Raw genomic sequence first — 21,347 nt, 5'->3', positions numbered from 1 at the left:
ACTGTGCCAAATTTTGTGGAAAATAAAGTAGTTTTAATTTTTGAACCAATTTTGGCCTAAAATGACATTTAGGTATCAAAAAATCAGAGGAACGTGAAATCCCAGGGTCGATTTTTTCTCAAAAAATGCTCCAAAAGAAAAAACGACGGTTTTAAAGAATTTCCTACGCCTTCGGGCGCGGAAATTCAATAATTTTATATTTTATAAACTAAACAAAGCTTAGTTGCCAAAAAGTGACTGGCGACGTATTAAGTTTACCAACCCTTTGTTTTCATGAGGATACAGGAGCCGTAAACTCCATAGGTATATAGTCTGTGTTTGTGCTACAGACACACGAAATCTCAAATGTTTCTGCGATATATTTTTATTCGTCTTTTTTATGCAGGAAGTCTGCACGATTTTATATAAAATAATGACAAAACTTTCGAAATGTTAAATATATTCAATTTATGATAGCATTTACAACTGCAAAAAAATTTTGAAATATTTATCCTACACTTCTACCCGCACCGGCAACATTTCCAGGAAGGTGCAACAATGTTGAAAATTTTTGCTATAAATGAAAAGGAGTTAAAGATATTTATTAGATTACATTGATCTTTTTACCATGATAAAAAGTTATAAAGCGAAATAATAATTAGTGTTGTTTTGGTAACAAAGATTATCTGATTGTAGAAAGTCTTCCCTCCATTGCCATTTTCTTCACCCTCTAGTCTGAAAAGCATCGTCTGCAAAAATATTCCGGAACTTTCCTTTTTACCGTTACGTTCTATTCTTCTAACTTGACTTGTAAAATGATAATTATTGTAATGTCTCAACAAGTGTATGTACATTAGTTTAAAACAAAACTTTAGTTCAAAACCACGCAAATCTTTGTATTGTCTTTCATTAGAATTATACGAGTGCCATCTTCATTCACACCTTGCAAGCTCATATCTGTTACTGTTTTTCTCGTGAGCAACAATTCACTGTATACAGATGTTGACGATTCTTGTTGTATCTCCTTTCTGGACCTTCCAATGAAGCATAGAAGTAGCTTTTTAGCACCGCATAAACATGCAAAAATTCCATAAAGAATGAACAACATAACTAATCACCTCCACACTACGTTTTATGGTGTAATAAAGTATGATCCATCCGTTTCACTCCTGCTTCTTTATATAGCGCATTTAATACCACAAAATTAATTTGTAGTTACGTTATTACCAAGATGTCATATTATGCTAATAAGCCTTTTTTGTCTCTTTGATCCAGCCACTTACACTTCCCCTACTCAACTGTAGCTATTTTATTAATATCACAAATAAAAAAACATAATTACAGGATAGGACATAGGAGAGGAGAGGAGAGGAGAGGAGAGGAGAGGAGAGGAGAGGAGAGGAGAGGAGAGGAGAGGAGAGGAGAGGAGAGGAGAGGAGAGGAGAGGAGAGGAGAGGAGAGGAGAGGAGAGGAGAGGAGAGGAGAGGAGAGGAGAGGAGAGGAGAGGAGAGGAGAGGAGAGGAGAGGAGAGGAGAGGAGAGGAGAGGAGAGGAGAGGAGAGGAGAGGAGAGGAGAGGAGAGGAGAGGAGAGGAGAGGAGAGGAGAGGAGGTTTTAAAAACAACTAACTACTGTATTTCATGGTAAATAAATACAAAAATTATGTAACCAAAGAAACTCTGTGCAATAAAAAATCACGGAATAATAACTAATTTTTTAAGAATAAATTCCGCTACACAGCCATTAGAACACATTCCGAAGTTGAAAGGTTTACAATAGTAAACATTTATAACCGGTTTTTCCATGCTTCCATATTTCTCCAGTATGTAACTTTAATCAGCTTACAAGATGGATTGTTGCAAATTTCTACACAACAGGTCTTTTTATCTTAAGCAGCTTTCTCTTGTTTCTTTTCTCTTATAGAATTTAGTAGGGACTATTATCACATTAAGTGTGTGGGCCTCTTGGTAGATGTCACAACATGTAATTTGCTAAAAGAGATTAGAAATAGATCTCTTTATGTCGCCTTGGAAGTAAGAAACCTCCAAGAAGTAGCACAACTTCTTTTAGCATACGCCCGAATAACCAACAGGGGTAGGTTTCCATGGAATATTAGCACAGGTTCCAAATTGCATGTGTTATTGTCCGTAGTTGTGCAATTTTACCCATACAATCATCTCTGTCTAGGGCAATTTTTCTGTCATCTAACCACAGTACTCATATTTGCGCTGCTGAGAAACAGCAAATCCCAGACAAAATACACGCACTTTTTAAAACAACAGCTTGAAGTGGGTGAATAAAGAAAAGAAGAAGGGCAAAACTAAAGATATAAAAAAATGTCGTTTCTGAGACTTATCTTGTTATAAAGTAATAAAGTTTTTAAGCAAAAACATTTTAAAACTAAAAAAAAGGTTTATTATCGATAGCTAACTACAATAGCTGAATAAGCAAAAACTTCATCTTCGCAAGTGATAATCAACAAGAAGCAAATAAGCAGTTCGGACACTGTACGAGACAGACAATTAAGCACCATTAAGTTTCAGTCAACTTTGTGTGGTTTATATGGAAATTGCAGTTGTGCGTATTTCTCAAACTTCGATTTTCAGGCTTTCTTCTATACTTGTAACTCATAGTTTAAAAAAAATTGAGACAATATATATAACAAACTTACGCACACGAATCATAGACTATTTGAATAACATGTAAACAACAAAACAAAACTACGAAACGTTTAAGATGTTAGACCAATCAGAGGATAATAGTGATATCGAAAGCCTTCCTGTATCCTGACCCTGCAGACTCATCGGTTTCGAAATATAGGAACATACAGAAGTAATCTTTATCCAATTTGGACTTAAACATAGTACATACCGGGAGTAAAAAATGGAATTACTAAACATCTCAGTTCTATCTAACGATTATCTAAACTGGCTACATATGATTTTTGTGTCTCAATATTTTTATTTGTCCGGATAATAAACAATTTTTTTAATTTTTCAGCTTTGTAACTTTTTTAGACAAAACCTTACTAGTCTCAAACTTAAAAGTCTCACTCTGCTTCAAATTCAGGTTGACCATACACTTTACCATTCGCAGTTAAAGTTGATAAACTGTTTAAGGGCTTTCCATTTGAATGCAGAAAATGCTTCACGTTCCTAACACTTTGTACTACCATATTTAAAATAAGACCTTGATGTTACCGTTTCAAAACGAGAGCACTATCAAAGTGTTTTAACCCTATTTGGCGGTCCGGGGATATAAAGTGACAGCGAGAAAGAACTTTATCAAAAAGAGAAAAAAAGACCCGGGATCGAGGTTGATTTTAGACGTTCTCAAAAAACATTGATGGAGTTCGAAACAGGGGCCGATGGGTTGCGGGTATTTTTTGTTTACATTTGTCGGTGCCGTCGGTTAAAAAATCTATATTTTGCGCGGAAGAAAGACAAAACAAAGAAGGTTAGCATTCGTTTATCACTATCTAGTTTTCTAAGTTTTCCCTGTCCTGCTGCAAACTTTTAAGTATATTTTATAGTCAGCTTTATTTCTTGCAAGTTACTTTAACAATTAGTTTACCGGTAATATGTATATTAAGAGGATTCCTAGTGTTATAAAACAATTTTAAAACTTGAGAGGAGGAAGGGTGTGTGGCAGCGCGCCCATCCCATATTGTCCACCACATAGCTAGCTAGCTTGCCACCTACTCAATTTGAAGTATTTTTACTTATCTTTCAGCAACTTTATAGACCATTTATTGTTCACATTTTTTCATTAAACTGTCTTTTCCATTCCCTCTTAGCAATAATAGGCAGGGAAATCCTCTTAATGAATTTGTACATCTTAATTTGGATGTCAAAACACACATTTAACTGAATTTTAGCATCTAGCTAACTGAATAAATCCAATATTTATGTGCATAAAAACATCTCCAATGCATAAGTTTTTCCGTAGCACCCGAGGTTCAGCTGAATTTTAAGTTTAAAAAATGGCTGCATAAATAGGCTGTATCATGTGTGACGTGACATCCTAACTGGGATGCAGTACAGCTAAAATAGACTATTGCTATGATGAACCATTGCTTCTATTCTATATCTTTTGAACCCTGGGTGCTTATAATGTAGTGGTCACACTGTCGATAAAAGAGCTGCAGCAGTGATTTTGCTAAAGTTTACATTTTTCGAGAAATCGAAGAAAATCTTTTTCAAGTACCTCCTAATTTAGATGCATATATGTCACCTAATTAAACTCTATGATATAGCTTATTTAGGAGATCTCCAAATTAAGCTAATTAGGAAAAAGTGTCAGAGAGGTTGTTTTGAGCTATAATTTTTAGATAATGATTATGCTGCTGTAGTTTGGGTGGCGCTGTAGTTTAGGTGGCACTGTAGTTTAGGTGGCGCCGTAGTTTAGTGGTATTCACTCTCATACTTTGTGTGGAAGACCAGGGTTCGATTCCCCTTGGCAGCAATTTATTATGGGCAATTGAATATTACCATAGCCCTGGGTTAACCAAAGGCTTGTGAGGGAAATTGGGTCGATGGCGCACTGTGTGGGTCGTTGGATGTCACAGGGGGTTGTCTGGCAGAGCGCTGACCCTAATTGAGTTTGAGCAGCATTAAATACACCAGGACTTCCCATCAAAGCCATGGCCCCTCCTGGAAAAATAGACAGGGTATATTCCCCAATATATGTGAGACTAGCCATGTAAAATATGCACATCTATCTATTTATCTATATATGCGAAATCAAAGTGGATGCAAACTAATGTTATGATTTTTTATAATTTCAAAAAAGAAATATTTTTCTTTAAACGCACCCCTATCTTAAAATACAACCTTACTCTCAAATTACAATCTCACTTTGAAAATACAAAGCCTCAAAGCTTTGTCCAGTTTGCAAAGGCTCAGCTTAGTTATTTTTTATTTTTCTCGTCTTTTTGTTTTGGCTTTCCTTAAAAAATAAGAAATGATTATTCATATATACAAAAGACATCTTGTGACTTTTTTTAAATCTGAGTGCCTTGTATATATACACTTTTTATTCTTTTTTTCTCAAAAACAATTTTCTGAATAGTTTTAGGATGAAGTGTACTGTCAAGTTCAAATTAAACCAGGTTGGTCCTGCTTATTCAGGTTTTTTTGTCACTAATGTCTGTATTATATTTTTTTCTTAAACCTATTTTTTACCAATGTAAAATTGGGGTCAGTTTTTGCTGGTACGAACATATGGTCTAATTTTTACTATTTTTTACATTTTTTTTTACCATGTCATTTTAGTAGTATAAAATGTAAAAAGAAAGAAAATACATTATATGAAAAAGTTTTGCATAAGTTTAAAAATTCTTTTTGCACAAATGCATATCAATCTGCTGAAAAAACTATAAATTACTTGAGTGTGATAGTGAGATTAGACATATTTTGTATAATGTCACAATTTTTCTGTCCATTTTTGCTTTTTTTTGAATTTCAAAAGTTTGCACCGTAAAAATTTTCTACTAATGACATGCATCTTTTTTCTGCAGGTAGCCTGTCCTGGTACTTTACATCTTTCTGATAGAAACCCCGTTTTTCTTTCAATCTATCTATTCGGACGATACCATCGAACTCAACATGTGTATCCTTCATTCCCCATGACATTTAACTCAAAATTGAAATTTCAAAGGGTATTTCATTTTTTTATTTATTATTTTTTTTGGTAGAAAATATATACTTAGATAGGTTGTTAATTCTTCACTTCTTCTTTTGCTTAGATTTTTACAAATGCTAAAACACCAGAACAAGTTTTGGAGATATTGGAAGGTATGTAAACCATGCATATACCTGTTGTATAATTCAGGATCAGGTTAAAGTATGATTTTATACGCGGGCTAGAAGTAAATTGCGCAAGAAAACATTAGCACACACCATCCTGAATGATTTACATGAGCAACTTTATATCCCAAGACTTAAGTTGCCAGAGCACCTTTTTGATATATTGGAAGGTATGTAAACCATGCATATACATGTTACAAAACTGTAAATTCAGTATCAGGTTGGGATATGCCTATACATGGTAAACAGCTTATTGGCAATAAATTCACAGGGCTACTAAGCAAGTTCGGACAGTATAGTAGTGTTAAGTTTGATTTTATTTAACAAAAAAGAAAAGAATTTTTAAGTTTATTTAAAAAACACACAGCACCCAGAATGATTTACCTGAGCAAAATGTTTGGTGTATACTTAGAAAATTCCTGCTTAAATGCTATAATTATACAAGAACAACATACATGATAATTATATAACAAAATTGAGTGTGAATTTTCAATTATTTATTTTTTTATGTCTTGTTTTTTATTTTAGATGAAAGCATCTTAATTGAACTAAGGCAGCACACTAAGGGCTACAAGGGTAATCGCATGCACCATTTTTGTTTTTTCTATGTTGCTATGGGAACCTACTACCCATTTTGCTGTTGTTGTTGTTTTTGTTTTTTATTTAATTTCTTATACATTTGCTTTCTAGGGGGTCATGTTCTTGCTGTGTACGAGGAATCAGCGAGAAAATTTTTATATCCATCCCCAAGTTATATACCTCGTGAAGATCATTTGAAACGTGAAATCCTGTTGACTCGAACAAAACATTTTTCAAATGGAAGGGTATGTTCACACTAGATATTTTTTTATTTAAAGTAACTAAGCAATCCTGATTCAGCATAGCAACTAGGTTGCACAATCTTGTATTTTTTAATTAAAACGTTTTTTAGACCTTTAATAAAACAGAACAAGCAGTGCACCCTCCTACGTAACACAGCTCTTGTGACCCTCCTTCGTAACACAGCTCTTGTGACCCTCCTTCGTAACACAGCTCTTCGACACCCTCCTTCGTAACATATCTCTTCTGCACTCTCCTTTTTAACACAGTTCTTATATATCTTATATATACTCCTTCCTAACGCAGCTCGTGTAATCCCTCCTTTAATTGGTAGGGTAACAGTGCAAGGTATATCTCTAAACCAACCACAATGCACTCCAAACACTTGAATGACAACTTTTTTCTTTTCATAGGGATTAGATCCACAGCTTACATTTCGTACCAAGACATACATCGAAGAAGCACCATCTGTTATCTTAACAACTCCAAACTTCACTATTAGTAAACAAGTTAGTTTTTTTACTACCACTATTCAGTAAAGGAATGGTTTTTTTATTCCTGAGCTTAATCAATGTAGGTGTTTATATAATACCATTCAATGTTTCTAGTTTTTAACAATTTAATTTTACTCTGTCGGCCATTCATAAACACGATCTGACTTTTTATTGCTGCTGCTATAATTGAAATTTAACACGTGTGTCAGTGAAAGAACATACCAAAAAGCTTAGATTAAACGCTCGGTCTGTTTATTTATTTGCCATCTAGTCAAAGATGCGTGTATACAAGGGAGTGGTTATGAGAGGGAGGCAGTAGGAAACCTTGTTTTAAAATTAACTGTTTGTATCGTAAGGACTTATATGTGAGATTTAATTTTGTTAAAGCAGCACAGTGGCCATAAAAATATAGACTCCCTTAAAAATGAAAAAGGAACTCACAAAACTCACCTTTTTCGAATATCACACACCTTGAGTTCTTCAAAAAAGGATGAAATAAATCCACTTAACACCACTCCCGAATTATCATTATATAACTATTCTTTAAAAAAAAAGTTCAGTGTAATGTCTCTAGATAGCTACATTTTTTCCGTTTATTTCTGGTTAATATTAACAATTGCTCGTTTAATTTCCCAACAAACACAACCACTCCATCAACTGCAAATTTAAAAACTTTCAAAATAGAACTAAAGAATTCTTTTCCTATAGTTGCTCTTGTCAGAACATATGGTTTCTACATAGACATTCATTTTATTCTTTATCCAAATGTCAGTCTTTTTGTGAAAGACTTGAAGTTAATTTTTATGTTTTATCAGGCTACCAGGTACTAAATGACTTATAAACCGTATAGCCGGACGCTACGTGTGTAAACAGCAAACTCAGTTGTTTGCATGGACCTCATTGCGTTCGGTCCATGACGTCACAACCTTGGTCACTATTTTCCCGTAGCACCCGGCTATAAACGATTTATAAGTCATTAATACAGTCCTACTGTAGACTTGTCTTTTTAGAGAAGTTGATACGGCTGTAAGAGTTTGTTATAAACTTTAAAGTAAAAAAAGAGTTCGTTGAAGACAGACAACAAGTACTTGACACTGATTTCATGTATAAATCAGCGTTCGAATTTGTTAATGTTGATTTTTGCTGTCAAATATAAATCGATGATCGTGCTTTTTATTCGTTTAGTTTCTGATACGTTATCATTTCAGTTTCCAACTAAAGCTCATTCCGCAACTGTATCGCACGCTGGTGCATCTTCAGCAAGAAGAAAAAAATGTTCAAAAAAGAAAAATATCCACCACTCGTTACCTCTGCCTGCTAACCTTGAGTTTGATGAAAGTTGCGATTCTCACAACACTAAAGAAATCGGAACCCAAGTTTATCCTCGCAGTCCCAACACTGGACAACCCGTGTATAGACATTGCATATGTGACTGTCCAACGTTGCGTGACCGAGATTTTGATCTTGACGATTGGATACAATCGCTTTCAGTAAAACATAAGGAGGAGTCATCGCGGAGGAAACCATTCCGTACAGGTAGAGCTTCAAATGAATTGATTGCAAAACGGGAATTTGTTTCGCCATCAAACAAAGAAGTGAGATCGTACAATGAGGGTGAGTGAATTGTTTGTTTTATAGTAAGTGAAGCCATGCAAAGAGATAATTTCCGAAAGTATGCGAAGGCTTTTACGAAAACAGGGATTTTGTAAGAATCATTTAGAAAGTGGTTATTGTAGCTCCATGCTAACCTGCTATACCTTTGTCTATTTCAGCATTGTGTAAACAGTGCCTAGTGCCATCAAAGAAATGTGTCTTGTGCAACGCTTACAAAACAGTTTATGGCGATCAATCTTTCTTGCAACATAGATTCGACAGATATCATAAAGATTTAACTATAAATAGATGTAAACCTCGCACTCAGTCTCCTTCACGTTACGGATACACTAGCAAAGTGTCTCCTACGCAGGTACGAAAATGTAGCCCTTACACAGATACCAATAAGATACCAATAGGCACGCCCTTGCGAAAAGAACATGATGAAAGTAGCTCGGATGAAGAAGATGATTGGTGGAAAAATTATAAAAGTAGGCGCTTTCAAAGTGCACCAAAAGCTCGACCTAGGCCTCTTCCCAATGAACATTTAACACCCGATGTAGATATCATTGGCAGGCGTGTTACGTCACCGACGCTGCGATCACGGATTTTTACACCTAAGGAGGAGAGTTACACTGCAAAAAATGCAAAGGAGGAGGCATATTCGATAGAGTCAGCTCGAATTCATCAAAGAATCAAGGACTTGATGAAGAAAAACAATTCAGTACTTGTGAGTTTACATGGATTTGTAATGTTTATAATTTTAAAACTTTTGTATGCTTGCTTTCCGTATTTACTTGTTAATTTTCTTTGGGTTTAAGGCAAAAAAACATTTATTTTAAATTGACTTCAAACTCATTTACGGTTACTACTTTAAGAGTTAATTTGTTTATAATACACTTTGCTGTAATTTATAAAACCAAACCAGAAAAAAGCATTCATAGACACAGACATACTTTAATGCAAATAAAAGTTCTTCCAAAAAAGATTTTCAGCCATTCTACTTCTGACAACTTGCTGTGTACCTTTCAGTTTGTCGCCTTGAAAAATTAGTTAAAAGTGTAAGAACGAGGTTGGTATGGTTGACTTTACAATAAAAATACCAGCCTGATCATGAGATATCTAGACCATAAACAAATAATGCCAACGTAACTATAATTTTCTCATAAAAGTGATTTTGAATGTAAATCAAAAAGCTCAACTTTTTAAACAGAGGTCAAAACTTTTTTGGTGCCATCATTAGTGGAAATTTTTCGGTTTTTCGGTGTACTATACATAGCAGACATGTTTGCGCGCAGGGCTCAATTGCTTCGCAAAACTTTGTAACAAATTCCGTAATTTGATTGGTTAAAATGTCGTCATTTTTAGTTACAAATATTCAATAAGTTATTGTTACTACCACAGTTGTTCTTGGTAAGGATCTGGGTTAAAGGGAAGTTCTTCAAAGAGTGCTTATTGTTTTTTCGTTTCCATAGCAACATGACTTATCATCTTCAGAAAGTATAACGGACGACGATGACTACTATGAGGATATCGAAGCTGTGGTGGAACCATCTTTGACGGGATCGAGGTGAGTTTTGTGCAAGTCCTTCGCTGCCTCGATTAACAAGTCAGTAACCCCTCTATTCCTTCTTTCTTAAGGTTTTTAAACAAGACATCTCCATCAGGAAATTCAAGCAGGAGAAAGATGCCGACAAAAAGGTAAGAATTTGTTAGTTATGCAGAAATCTGTTGCAAAGACCTAATTCTTTTTTTCTAAAATCTGTTTCTAGGCAACTTATTCGTAATGGCGTCACTTCCTTTTTTTTAGTAAATGTATTGTCGTTATTATTAGACTATAAATTCACTATTTAGTGTTGTTACTCCAGTTGGTGGTGGAAAATATTGGTCAAGTGAGTCAATACATCGTCGAGACGACCTGAACCACCGAGACGTGTTAGATTCTAGCCTTAAAGCCATTTACCAGGATTTATATGAGAAGACATTAAAGAATAAATAAATAAAATAATGAATTGGATGTTGATGGCCTGTGTAATTGAGTGGACGAGATGTCATTCGGTTAAACCATTTTTATCGTGTAGTGAACCTTTCATATTTTGCACTCTCAAGTGAATGAGCAATTTATTCGAGTGATCGAGTCTTCGGTCCGCTGACTATTCGAGAAAACGTAGTGCAAACAAAGTAGCCGGTATATAGGCAGAAAGACAAATATTTGAAATTTTACACACACGTTTTTAATTTATTAAATAAGTTGTATATTTCTCAAATTATTTTGCCCATTTTGTTACCAGTACACAGATTGGTCACGAAATGTGTTTTATTTTAAATTATATTTATTCACACAAGGAGAAATCATTTAAAGCCTCTTCTTGTATTTATCTTCCTTTTTCAGTGGGATGGTGAATTGTATGAGATACCTCTTCTTCCTTGGACCCAATCTTGCAGTTACTAACCCTTTAAGGTGAAGGGTTAAACACCAATTTAACAACAGAAACTTTTTGAAACAAAACGGTTTATCTTATGATAGATAATCAGTTTTAACGTGTACGGGCCTTGGCCATCCATATGAAAATAAATTCTATAAACGATAGCCCAGGGAAATGAACTTGTTTTCTAGTCGTGACTATGTCGACAAAGATATATCACATTTGCTATTTCGTGTGTCTGTATTCCGACATGCTGTTTGTTAGCCGATGGTGCAGAATCCACGCGTTCTCAGATTTTCGCCATTCGTGCATATTTCCTTTACCGTTATTTCGTGCATTTTTTTTTTTGGGCTGTTATCACGAAGTTTGAAGTAAACCAACCATTTTGAACAGAATACGGCTTTTATTATAGAGACTAGTCGTTAACGCGTGGAAAAATCCACGGGGTCGCCCGTCCTGTATATATCGCATTCCGTGTTTCCGTAACAAAAAGACAAACAGAAAGATTTTACCTATGGAATATATGTGATACAGACCAACGAAGTATCATCCTCCCGCTAAGTTACGATGACGTGAAAAACAGGTTCCTGCGAAATTTTAAAGCTTCTGAAAGAACAAAATAAATATGAATTCTTAAGGCAGGTAAACCGAAAAATAAAGCATTGAGCCCAGGTTAAAGATATATGGTTGCTGATTAAATATTTTTTCTGATAAAATTTATCTATTTACAAATGCTAAAAAACTTTAAAAATATCTAGAAATGCTTAGGAAATAATTTTTGAAAATTCTTAAATAAACAAATACATTACACATTGGATGAAGCTGGCCTTCAGTCAGTTAAAATAAAAATTGTGTTCAGTTCTATAGATGAAAGCCATAGAAGTAAGGTTAGATTCTACAAAACTCCAATTTAGATAGTGATTTCAGGACTACTAGTTTGAAACACGTTCATAAGCAACATAATTCTACGCGTGTCTTCTCACGAAGTCTATCTTCTGATTAAGGTCCCTACTAAAAAAGGACGTTTATAGGAATTCATCAACAAATTTAAGACTTTGAGATTATTTTTGTTTATTTTTCTCAATAAATCAACTGGACTCATAGTGAAAAGTTGAATCTTAAAATAAGCGTAACCCTTCGATACGCCTTGTCGATACGCCCAACAGGGCGTTTATTCACAACATCACGTTATATGCATACTGTGGAACGTACTGTAGAAATTTCTATGCATTCAAATAATAATTTTATAAATTTTTATTTTAATAGGACATAAAATATATCTAAAAACAATTAACAGACAAATAAGAGGAAAATCTCTAAAGGAAAAAAAGCTGAAGAAAATATGCTAAAGTTTACTGTTGGAACCATTGGAACATATGTCAAATAAAAAATAAAATGGCGCCTACCAGCTATTAAACGAAAAGGATGAATTTAAATCACCTTCGCGGCTGTTGATAGAATTTGTGAAGAGCAAATATATAAATATAATACTAATAACAGATATATAACATAATATCAACAAGACTTTACAAATTTACAGATTTATTAACACTACCAAGAAATCAGTATGGACGAAAAAAAAAATGCGAAAAATAGATTGCGACCGAAAACTTGATAACATGCCAAATTCAAGTCTTTAATCTTGCAAAAAAAATTTTTAATTCTAACTATATATAAATCTACGTGAAATATTTTAATAAATCGAATTTTTTCGACGTAACAACAAATCAACAAACGACCTTGATCGCTTCTGCTTCAGCGAACGATTAGAACTTGTCAGCGAGGTCGGAAGACCCTCGCTAATACTTTCGTGTACAGTCGGATGGTCGTAACCTAACACATTTATCGTATCTTCGTTTTTGTCATGGCTTAAAGATCGTGCGCCCGGTGACAATGGACGAAACTTGGTTTGTTCCGGCGCGCTAGAAGAAGAATGATGGCGCATAGATACAGGCATGCTGCGTCTTCGAATTTCGTAATCATTCTTCTCGTTCCGGGATCTTGTCGACGTCATACGAAGGCCAACAACAGCGTCATTCGGTGACAGTCGGTTCCCGTTAATAGTTGAGCTATTTGGTGAAATATGAAATAATTTTTGCAAGCTTAACCGTACACTTCGTTTTTCCGTCGTGGAATTATAACCAGCGTCATCCAACTTGGTTAATGTCAACCGACTTTTTCGGCGCCGTAACAAGTGATGAAAAAATCTCGGTAACCGGCCAGGTGTACTTTGCGCCAACTGCGATGTCTTCGATGATATATCTTCTCGATCTTGTTTCAAGAAAACCGCTGCTGGAAACTTGATAGATTTTTCGAGACTAGAATAAGTTGATGAATAGGTATTCGATATTTCACTGATGATGTCCCTATCATGTACTTGTATGTTTGGTAACCGCTCGCTTCTTTTTGTTACCGTGTTTTCGCTCGTATTCGTAACCCATTTCTCCATACTGTCATCATCATTTGATCGTTTTACATCCTCTATTTTGCGATCTTCTCGATTCTCAAGTTTTGCAACATTACGCACACAATGTTCCAGGGGTTGTGGCTCCTGGTTCTGTGTCTTTATATTATGCGCAAAAATATCCTGAGCGTTTCCATTGTCGTCTACGATCGAATATTCTGCATCCATAAACTGCGCAGATAAATTTTCACGTGCATCTTGTTCAATATTATCTCCGTCATTTTGCACCATCGAAGGTAATGAATGTGTTCTGTTCATTGAAGTTTCTTTCAAATTATTATCTCCACAAGGCATTGCGCTGTTTCGTTTAAGTTCTATATATGTCATATTACGACCACCACACATCGAACATCTTTCAACATATTTCCTCATCAGTCGTCTAGAACTCGTTCGTCGAACTTCACCAAACCGGTCGTACACGGTATTGAATCGTAGACCGAGGTCTTCCGAGAATGTTCTAGACTTTGGTCTTCCGGTCATTTTACACGTACATAGCAAAGAACTTTCAATTATACAGTCATCGCTCAACGAATAGTTTTCAGTACTTTTTGTTGATATGTTCTCCACAGAGGATTTCAATTCTCGTTCTTCGTAACGGTCGATAATAATATCGATAATCTTCACAATGTCGAGAAAATGCGGACGAAGATGCGGTTTCATCTACAAGAGCGACAAAAAGTAGGGATTAAAAACACAACGAAAAAATAAATATGTAATAACCAGGAAGTAAACAAAACAAATCAATGTAGGATTTAAAGATCACCCAAAATAGATTTTAATACATTTTCCATGCATTTGGATGGGATACAGCTCTTGAAACTTGCTAATGAAATAGCATGATTTACCAACCGCGAAAATATAAGTAACATTACTTAATATAAAATCACGTAGCTTTTTCTCACACATGAAAATATTTCCACTCAGACTTTACTTACCTGACAGCATCTAACAGCCAAGTTGAGTAACTCCGTCGGACAATCGGACGCCATTTCGCTAAATTCCTCAACGTTTAAACCAAAATCCTAAATATTTTAAAAAAAATATTTGGGCTAATTCTTATACCTAGAAAAGTTCGACTAAATGTTATCACCATCCTTGACTTTTTATTTTTTAATTTCTGTGAAATTTCTATAAAAATAAAACGTTTGATTTCCAGATGAGGCTGGGCTATGCTTAAGCTATCACAAAATAAAGGCTTGAATTATGCTCACGGCACGCTTATTCCCGAAATTGTAAGAGTATAGCATAAATCTGATATTAATTGTATTCCCCTTAAAAGACCTAATTTTACCTTATAAAAGGGGAGTAACCACATGACATGACTCACTTTAGTTTGATGTAAAAAATATGACCTTAAGTGAAACATGAAATTCTTGAGAAAACCATTTTTGTAGTGTAGTTACATTAGCTAACATATGGTCAGCAGAAACTTCACAGGCTCGAGAATATCGTTATATATGCTTATTTTCTTGACAAAACAGAGATCGGGTATCCTTATAGAAGGTATGCTTATATAAGAAAAACATGAGTAGCAGTTGGTTTGTAATTTATTTTAAGCTGCTGCTAACACTTAACAGGGAATCGCCACTAATTTTGCAGTTGTTTATACGTAGGGAATCTGAAACAGTACAGACACTGAGAAGGTATGGATATTAAAACACTTACGTCAGTTCTTGGTAGTTCTTCTGGACTCGCCCCAGGACATCCAGAAATCATTTCACACAATATAATACCATACGAAAACACATCAGCCTATAAAAAAATAATTTCGTTTTCATCCGTCTAGTTTTGAATGTTCATGTTTCTGCATTTTTTAATGTCTTAGTTGTTTCAAATTTACTGCATTAAGCTTCAGTTTCTATATGCTACCTAATGTCACACACAGCAAAGTTTTCGATCCGTAGTTATTATAACTTCTGTTCGGTAAAGTCTTTAGACACGTGTTCCGCGGATTACACCGACCTGACCCAACATGTAAAGGCCTTGTGGCCGTGTAAATATTCAGCCTTAATTTTTGGTTCATAAAATATAGTACAATTTAACGTTAGTAATCTTTGACCCCGCAACTTTCATATAAAAAGCTATTATGAAACCAATACATACAGCAGGACTCGAGTACCTATAATCCTTAAAAAAACCTTTTAAATCGATAAATTATTCTCTCCCTTCAGGATACAATTCTTATATTCATGTGAAAATTTAGAAAATTCGAAACTCATGTAATCAAGTATTGAGTCACATAGTATTCTTTCTCAGCCTCATTTAAAAAAAATACACCGCATGTTACCTTTTTACTGCATCGTTCCATGTTAAATAATTCTGGCGCAATATGAAATGGTGACCCAACTGGACCATGTGGAATCTCTTCGCTATAAATACAGAAAACAAACAGCTGATTATAACTGTGCAGGCTTTTAATCATAATTTCTCGCACTTAATGAGTCAGAAATTTAATGCACGTAATATTAACACGGTTCGACAAAAATTATAGAAAAAAACATATATGAACATATTTAAATTTTACATCTCTGAATTGGCGGAAAAAGCCCTTCCAGACGTCAACGATCTTATGGTTCAATCTTAAAAATCACGACGAATGTTTCGAATGTTACGCATCGTACATAAGTGAATTTGATAATTCGAAATCAGGCTAAAATACCATGCGAAAACCACAGGCTTGTCAGGCTTAGAGTATGCTCACGTTATGGCTATTGAAAAAATTAAAAACTTATGTTGCCTTGGTTCAGCAATTGTTTAGTTCTTAGTTTTAAAGGAAGAACGGCAAAACTGAAGGTATAAAATTTCAAAGGTAAAGTTCAGGAGAGTATAGTGGTGTTCATTAAGTCATATTGTCTAATTAAAATATCCACGACATAATTAAAAACATACATCAGAAGAATTCAACCAAAGCTGAGCATATGCTTATATTCATCTGAGTCTAATAATGCATAAAAAACATGTTACCTCATAGCAAACATATACATTTCAACAGATGTAACAAATGCAAGAAGAAAAAAGACATACATTGGCACTTGAACTTCAGGCTTTTGATATGACAAACCAAGATCGATAATAATAGCTTCATATCTCCATCCATCAATTAGCCGTACCACGATATTCTGAAATGTATGATAAGAATTTCAAGAAACGGTATATAGTTACATTGGTGAATGCTAGGAGATTGGATGGTAGATTGAGATGATGTGATTCGAAAGCTGAAAAGTCAAAAATATTAGACAGCTTCCAGCCTAAGAGATATTTATTTTTCTCTCGAATGTATAACAGTTTAGGTCAATTTAAAGATTAAACAACTCCCCAGGACTTTTTTGTCAGCACGTAAGCAATAAATTCATGTCTTTAATAATGCTGGTTAGAGATCTATATTTTCTCGACTTTTTACTTTTTGCTGTAAATTCAAGGGTTTTCCAGATCTACTTCAAAATTCCTGGGATAATATACATTGGATGTTATTACATGGATTTGATGTTAAATTTGATGGAATTTTAAAAATTACTGCATTGATACAGATGCATTCCACCACTGTATCTGTCACAACAAAAAAAGATCTGACAAAGTATACCTTTGAATTGAGATCTCTGTGTATCACATCTTTTCCATGAAGATATGCCATTCCTTTCGAAGCATCAAGTGCAATGTTCAAATACGTCTTCCACGACAGCTTCAATACGTCCTGTTTCATCAACAATTTTTGCAAAGATCCCCCTTCGATGTACTATATATGAGGAACAGATAGGTACTGAACAGAGTTTCTAAGTTGGTTTACAAATTTTAAACCAGCATATCTAAGATTACTATGCTTTAACTTTATTTTGAATTTATTTTATACCTCAGATAGGTATCCAAGATTACCATCATGAAACGTCAATCCTTTGCACCTAAAAGCAAAAAGTGGTATCATAAAATCAGTGAAGAAGTCTGTTTACAATACTTATGTGAAAGACTCTGGAAGACTGCTTACTTCAGCAAATTTGGATGGCATAGTTTACATAGTAGTCGTATTTCTTCAATAAACATCTCTCTGTTTTCTTCTTCATCCTCGTATTCTTTCAACACTTTCAAAACAAACACTTCTTTCGTTTCGTAATGGGTAGCCTAAAATAAATACAAACTTTATTGTAATATAATATATGGTGAAATCACCATTTTGTTTATAAAGCTTACCTGCTGCAAAAAAAACAAGTTAATTTCATATAAAACAGCAAACATGTTGTAGATCTAGTTTATGACATTATAATTTAGCATACTTAGTGCAACTTCCAAGTAATAATGTCAAAAACCAACAAACAGTTCCCAAAAAAATAACAAGATTCCTACATAACTTTTATAAAGGGCATAAATATGTTACTATAGAAGCTATATAATGTTTGTTTATAAGTTTAATTTTTATTTTTAAAACAGAACAACAAAATAGAGTTTGAATTCTATGCACTTTTTTATTTTTCAATATATACAACATTTTTTTCTAAATGAAGGAGGTATATATATATACATATTCCTCCACAGTGAAACCTTAACCTTAACCTTGTAGAATATGCACAAGGATTTGTTACAAACTATCTACAGATGTAGTTAGGACAATATTCTTTCTTTTGCACATCTTTAAGATGAGTGGTGGGAAGTATCTTTTAGCTGGGAATGAAGTCTTAAGTGTGAGTTGGAAAGTGTCAATGTTTACTATCAATTTATAGTCTTGGTTGTGAAATTAGACCTATCACCTCTCTTACCCTTCAAAAAATTGTGGGTTTTTATAATTTTACGATTTCTTGTAAAAATTTGTGATATAAAAGTGCAAATTTTGGCATACTCTGTATTAGTTTTTGTTGTTAATAGCTATAGATGGCTTTCATTATAGAACTTTTATGCTACACATTTTCAAAAATATGACCAGTAAAGCAATTTTTACAGCCTATGTGATAAACATTAAGTGAGAGTTAAACTAGTATATATATATACAAAATATTTTTAACAGTTCCCAGGATAATATTTACCATGATTATCACACAAAGCAAAAACAATAATTGTATTATTGCAATGGAACGGAGACAAGTACTCTGTCCAAGCATGCTTAAAAACGTATGTATACAAATGTGTAAAAAATACAAATATATTTAAATCACCTTTCAAATTTGATTGCTTTAGCATAAGGACAGAGGTGTGAGTGTGTTACGATAACTTATACATGGTTTTTTATTTAAAATAAAGAAAAAAAAATTCTCAATCTGTTTTAAAGCAAATTTAAAATATTTTAAAGGCATCCTGAAACGAGTGGCTTCAATGAAGACTTTTATTTCATTACTCACAACAAATTATAAATGGCCCACATACAGGCTGGAAACTCTGTACATACAACTATTATTGTGTATAATTTCGTTTGGTTAAATATCATCAAAATTTACAGCCAACTCCAATCTTCAAAGTAACCTGAGGATTTTGTGCCTGGTTTAGAACAACCGTAATTTGGCTGTAAAACAGTCAAAGCACATGATTTTTAAAGAGATATATACTTCCTTGTTTCGGTTTAATGTGGGAAAATCCCCAACAAATATTTTTTTTTTAATGAAAGCACATCTGCACATAATTAAAGACACATTACATTAAGTGTTTTCTTTAACTTGCTATAACAATGATAGTAATAGAAAATAACGAGGTAATTACACATCTGCAATCCTACATAAAATCTTTATCAACTAGGTCATTAGTTCGCTTTATGACTTAAAAAACTGTTTCGATATCATATAAAATTATGAATATATTTTTTTCTATATAGATATAGCTTATATGAAAATGTACAAGATATTTTAGGTTCAAAATTGGAAAGTCTTTTATGATATAGATCCTGAAATAATTATAATACATTGCCAGATTTGCTGCGCAGGTCAAACATTAAATGAAGAAAAATTGAGCATGCTAATGTCACCAAAAATTAGTACCCTTTCAGATTTGGATCTAAATCTAGGTTCCTAAGGGGAGCTTGTGACGGAATACGCAATTCGATTAACCCCATTCCTGCAAGGCTATTCAAGGGCTCCTCAATACAGGGGGGGGGGATTTCACCCTATGTAATTTCTAAAGTTGTTACTAAATGGACATGTGTGGAATGGATAAAATTAACAGGAGTGTTGGTCAAACCTTATTAACAATTTAGTCAAAAAAAATTACTGATGCCACATTTTTGCTAATGACATCATCAAATTTTATGAAAATAGATAAAAACTGCTTAAAATTGAGATTTGTAAATTTCGCATTTAGTCAAAAATAATGTCATATTTTACGTGTTATTTTTTTAAATTTTATATATGGCACCGTAAATTAGTGGTTATAGCTCACGTACTCTCTGCAGGGAGACCGGTGTTCGATTCCTCTTGGCGGCGATTCAACATGGATGAGTGAATGTTACCATAGCCCCGGCTTAACCCAGGCCATGTGAGGGTAATTAGGGAGATAGTGAACAAGATGCAACATACATAATGGCATTTTTTAAAGAATTTGTAGATGTTTTAACCACAACTTTATGAATAACGTAATATGCATCACCATTTTGTATGAAACACATCACAATTTGTTAAAAATATGTCAAATGTTATTAAATCATTCAATAATCTATATATATTTATTATATATAAACATGATGTTTAATCATATATATGTGTGAATCCAAACATTACATTACGCTTAGGTTTATATTTTAAACTATATTTATTATATATATATATATATTTATTTATTGTATACTTAATATAATCATACACTGCATATATATTGCATATATTCATTAGGTATATAAAAACATAAAAAAAGTTTTGGGAATAGGAAAAACTTTGTTCATGCTTCGCGAAATGGACATAAGTTTGTGTATACAGTAGTTAAAAAAAGAAATTAGCTAGCTATACAATTACTGTAAACTCAACCTGTACAGCTCTCACCTTATAAACAGCACCAAAATATCCTTCATCTAATGGGTCAATAAGAAAATCTCCATAATCCCAAACTTGTAAATCACAAGAATTTACCAGATTAAATTGTAACTCTCGCTTTGTAAGACGCAGCTTGCTTTCACAAGTAGGACTTGCTGGAGGAGTGAAATGCTCAAAATTGTCAACATCTGGCATCATAACTAAATCCCTTTTAAGTTAAACTTGCTTCCATAATATTAGCTTTCTATATACTAGCTAGCTATATACTTCCAGCCAGTAGCATAGCATGATGACTGAACTGACATGAGATGAGCCGCTAAATCAAATCAAGAATATGCAATAAGCACAATAAAATTTTATTTTGCCAACTTCCTCAGTCTGTGTTGTTTACTTTTACTCTTTTACTTTTACTACAGCCTGAGCATCCTAGCACAAAGTCGCTGAAATCTCGATTTATTTTGGTAAAACAAACTTTACACGGGGGTTCATGTTTGTTGTGGATGATAGCATTCAACTTTTTTGGCGGAAAATAAGATTAAGCACGTAAAATCTTTTATCTTTACTAATACTCTATAGAACCCTAACAGAGTTTTATAAAAAAGCAACAACAACAAAGAAAATTAGTATAATCAAAAGTTCTTGTTTCCCCCTGTATGTTACCAAATGCGCCATTATGGATTTCTTCTCATCCTTCCCGGACGACAAGCACGAAAGTGAAGTTGCACGGGGGGGGGGGGTGAGGGTTGCCGCAAATGCAAATAATACCTTCAGACAAAAAAGTGTCGGACTAAACCTTTCGTCGACAACACTTTTGCCACCTGGAGAAAATTTC

The 21,347-nt window shown here is 34.0% G+C and overlaps 2 protein-coding genes across 2 annotated transcripts; one reads left to right on the top strand and one right to left on the bottom strand.

Annotated features, from left to right (window-relative positions):
• The first annotated feature begins 3,356 nt into the window (after nucleotides 1–3,356).
• Nucleotides 3,357–11,054, top strand: LOC130630604 (uncharacterized). Its single transcript, XM_057444162.1, has 12 exons — nucleotides 3,357–3,433; nucleotides 5,048–5,087; nucleotides 5,496–5,636; nucleotides 5,724–5,772; nucleotides 6,313–6,360; nucleotides 6,475–6,608; nucleotides 7,017–7,112; nucleotides 8,306–8,711; nucleotides 8,870–9,420; nucleotides 10,166–10,260; nucleotides 10,332–10,391; nucleotides 10,545–11,054. The coding sequence occupies exons 2-12, from the start codon at nucleotides 5,055–5,057 to the stop codon at nucleotides 10,687–10,689; spliced, it is 1,758 nt and encodes a 585-aa protein (XP_057300145.1). The 5' UTR covers nucleotides 3,357–3,433; nucleotides 5,048–5,054; the 3' UTR covers nucleotides 10,690–11,054.
• A 735-nt stretch (nucleotides 11,055–11,789) lies between these two features.
• Nucleotides 11,790–20,963, bottom strand: LOC130630603 (probable serine/threonine-protein kinase pats1). The gene is made up of 9 exons (XM_057444161.1): nucleotides 20,525–20,963; nucleotides 17,560–17,693; nucleotides 17,428–17,476; nucleotides 17,161–17,313; nucleotides 16,605–16,699; nucleotides 15,868–15,949; nucleotides 15,246–15,332; nucleotides 14,516–14,602; nucleotides 11,790–14,240 (listed from the first exon to the last, which is right to left on the bottom strand). Exons 1-9 carry the CDS (start codon nucleotides 20,711–20,713, stop codon nucleotides 12,810–12,812), a joined length of 2,307 nt encoding a protein of 768 aa, XP_057300144.1. The 5' UTR covers nucleotides 20,714–20,963; the 3' UTR covers nucleotides 11,790–12,809.
• Nucleotides 20,964–21,347: the final 384 nt, after the last annotated feature.

This window comes from Hydractinia symbiolongicarpus, chromosome 2, assembly GCF_029227915.1.
Source record: "Hydractinia symbiolongicarpus strain clone_291-10 chromosome 2, HSymV2.1, whole genome shotgun sequence".
Classification (NCBI taxonomy): domain Eukaryota; kingdom Metazoa; phylum Cnidaria; class Hydrozoa; order Anthoathecata; family Hydractiniidae; genus Hydractinia; species Hydractinia symbiolongicarpus.
This window is presented reverse-complemented; position numbering and strand designations above follow the sequence as displayed.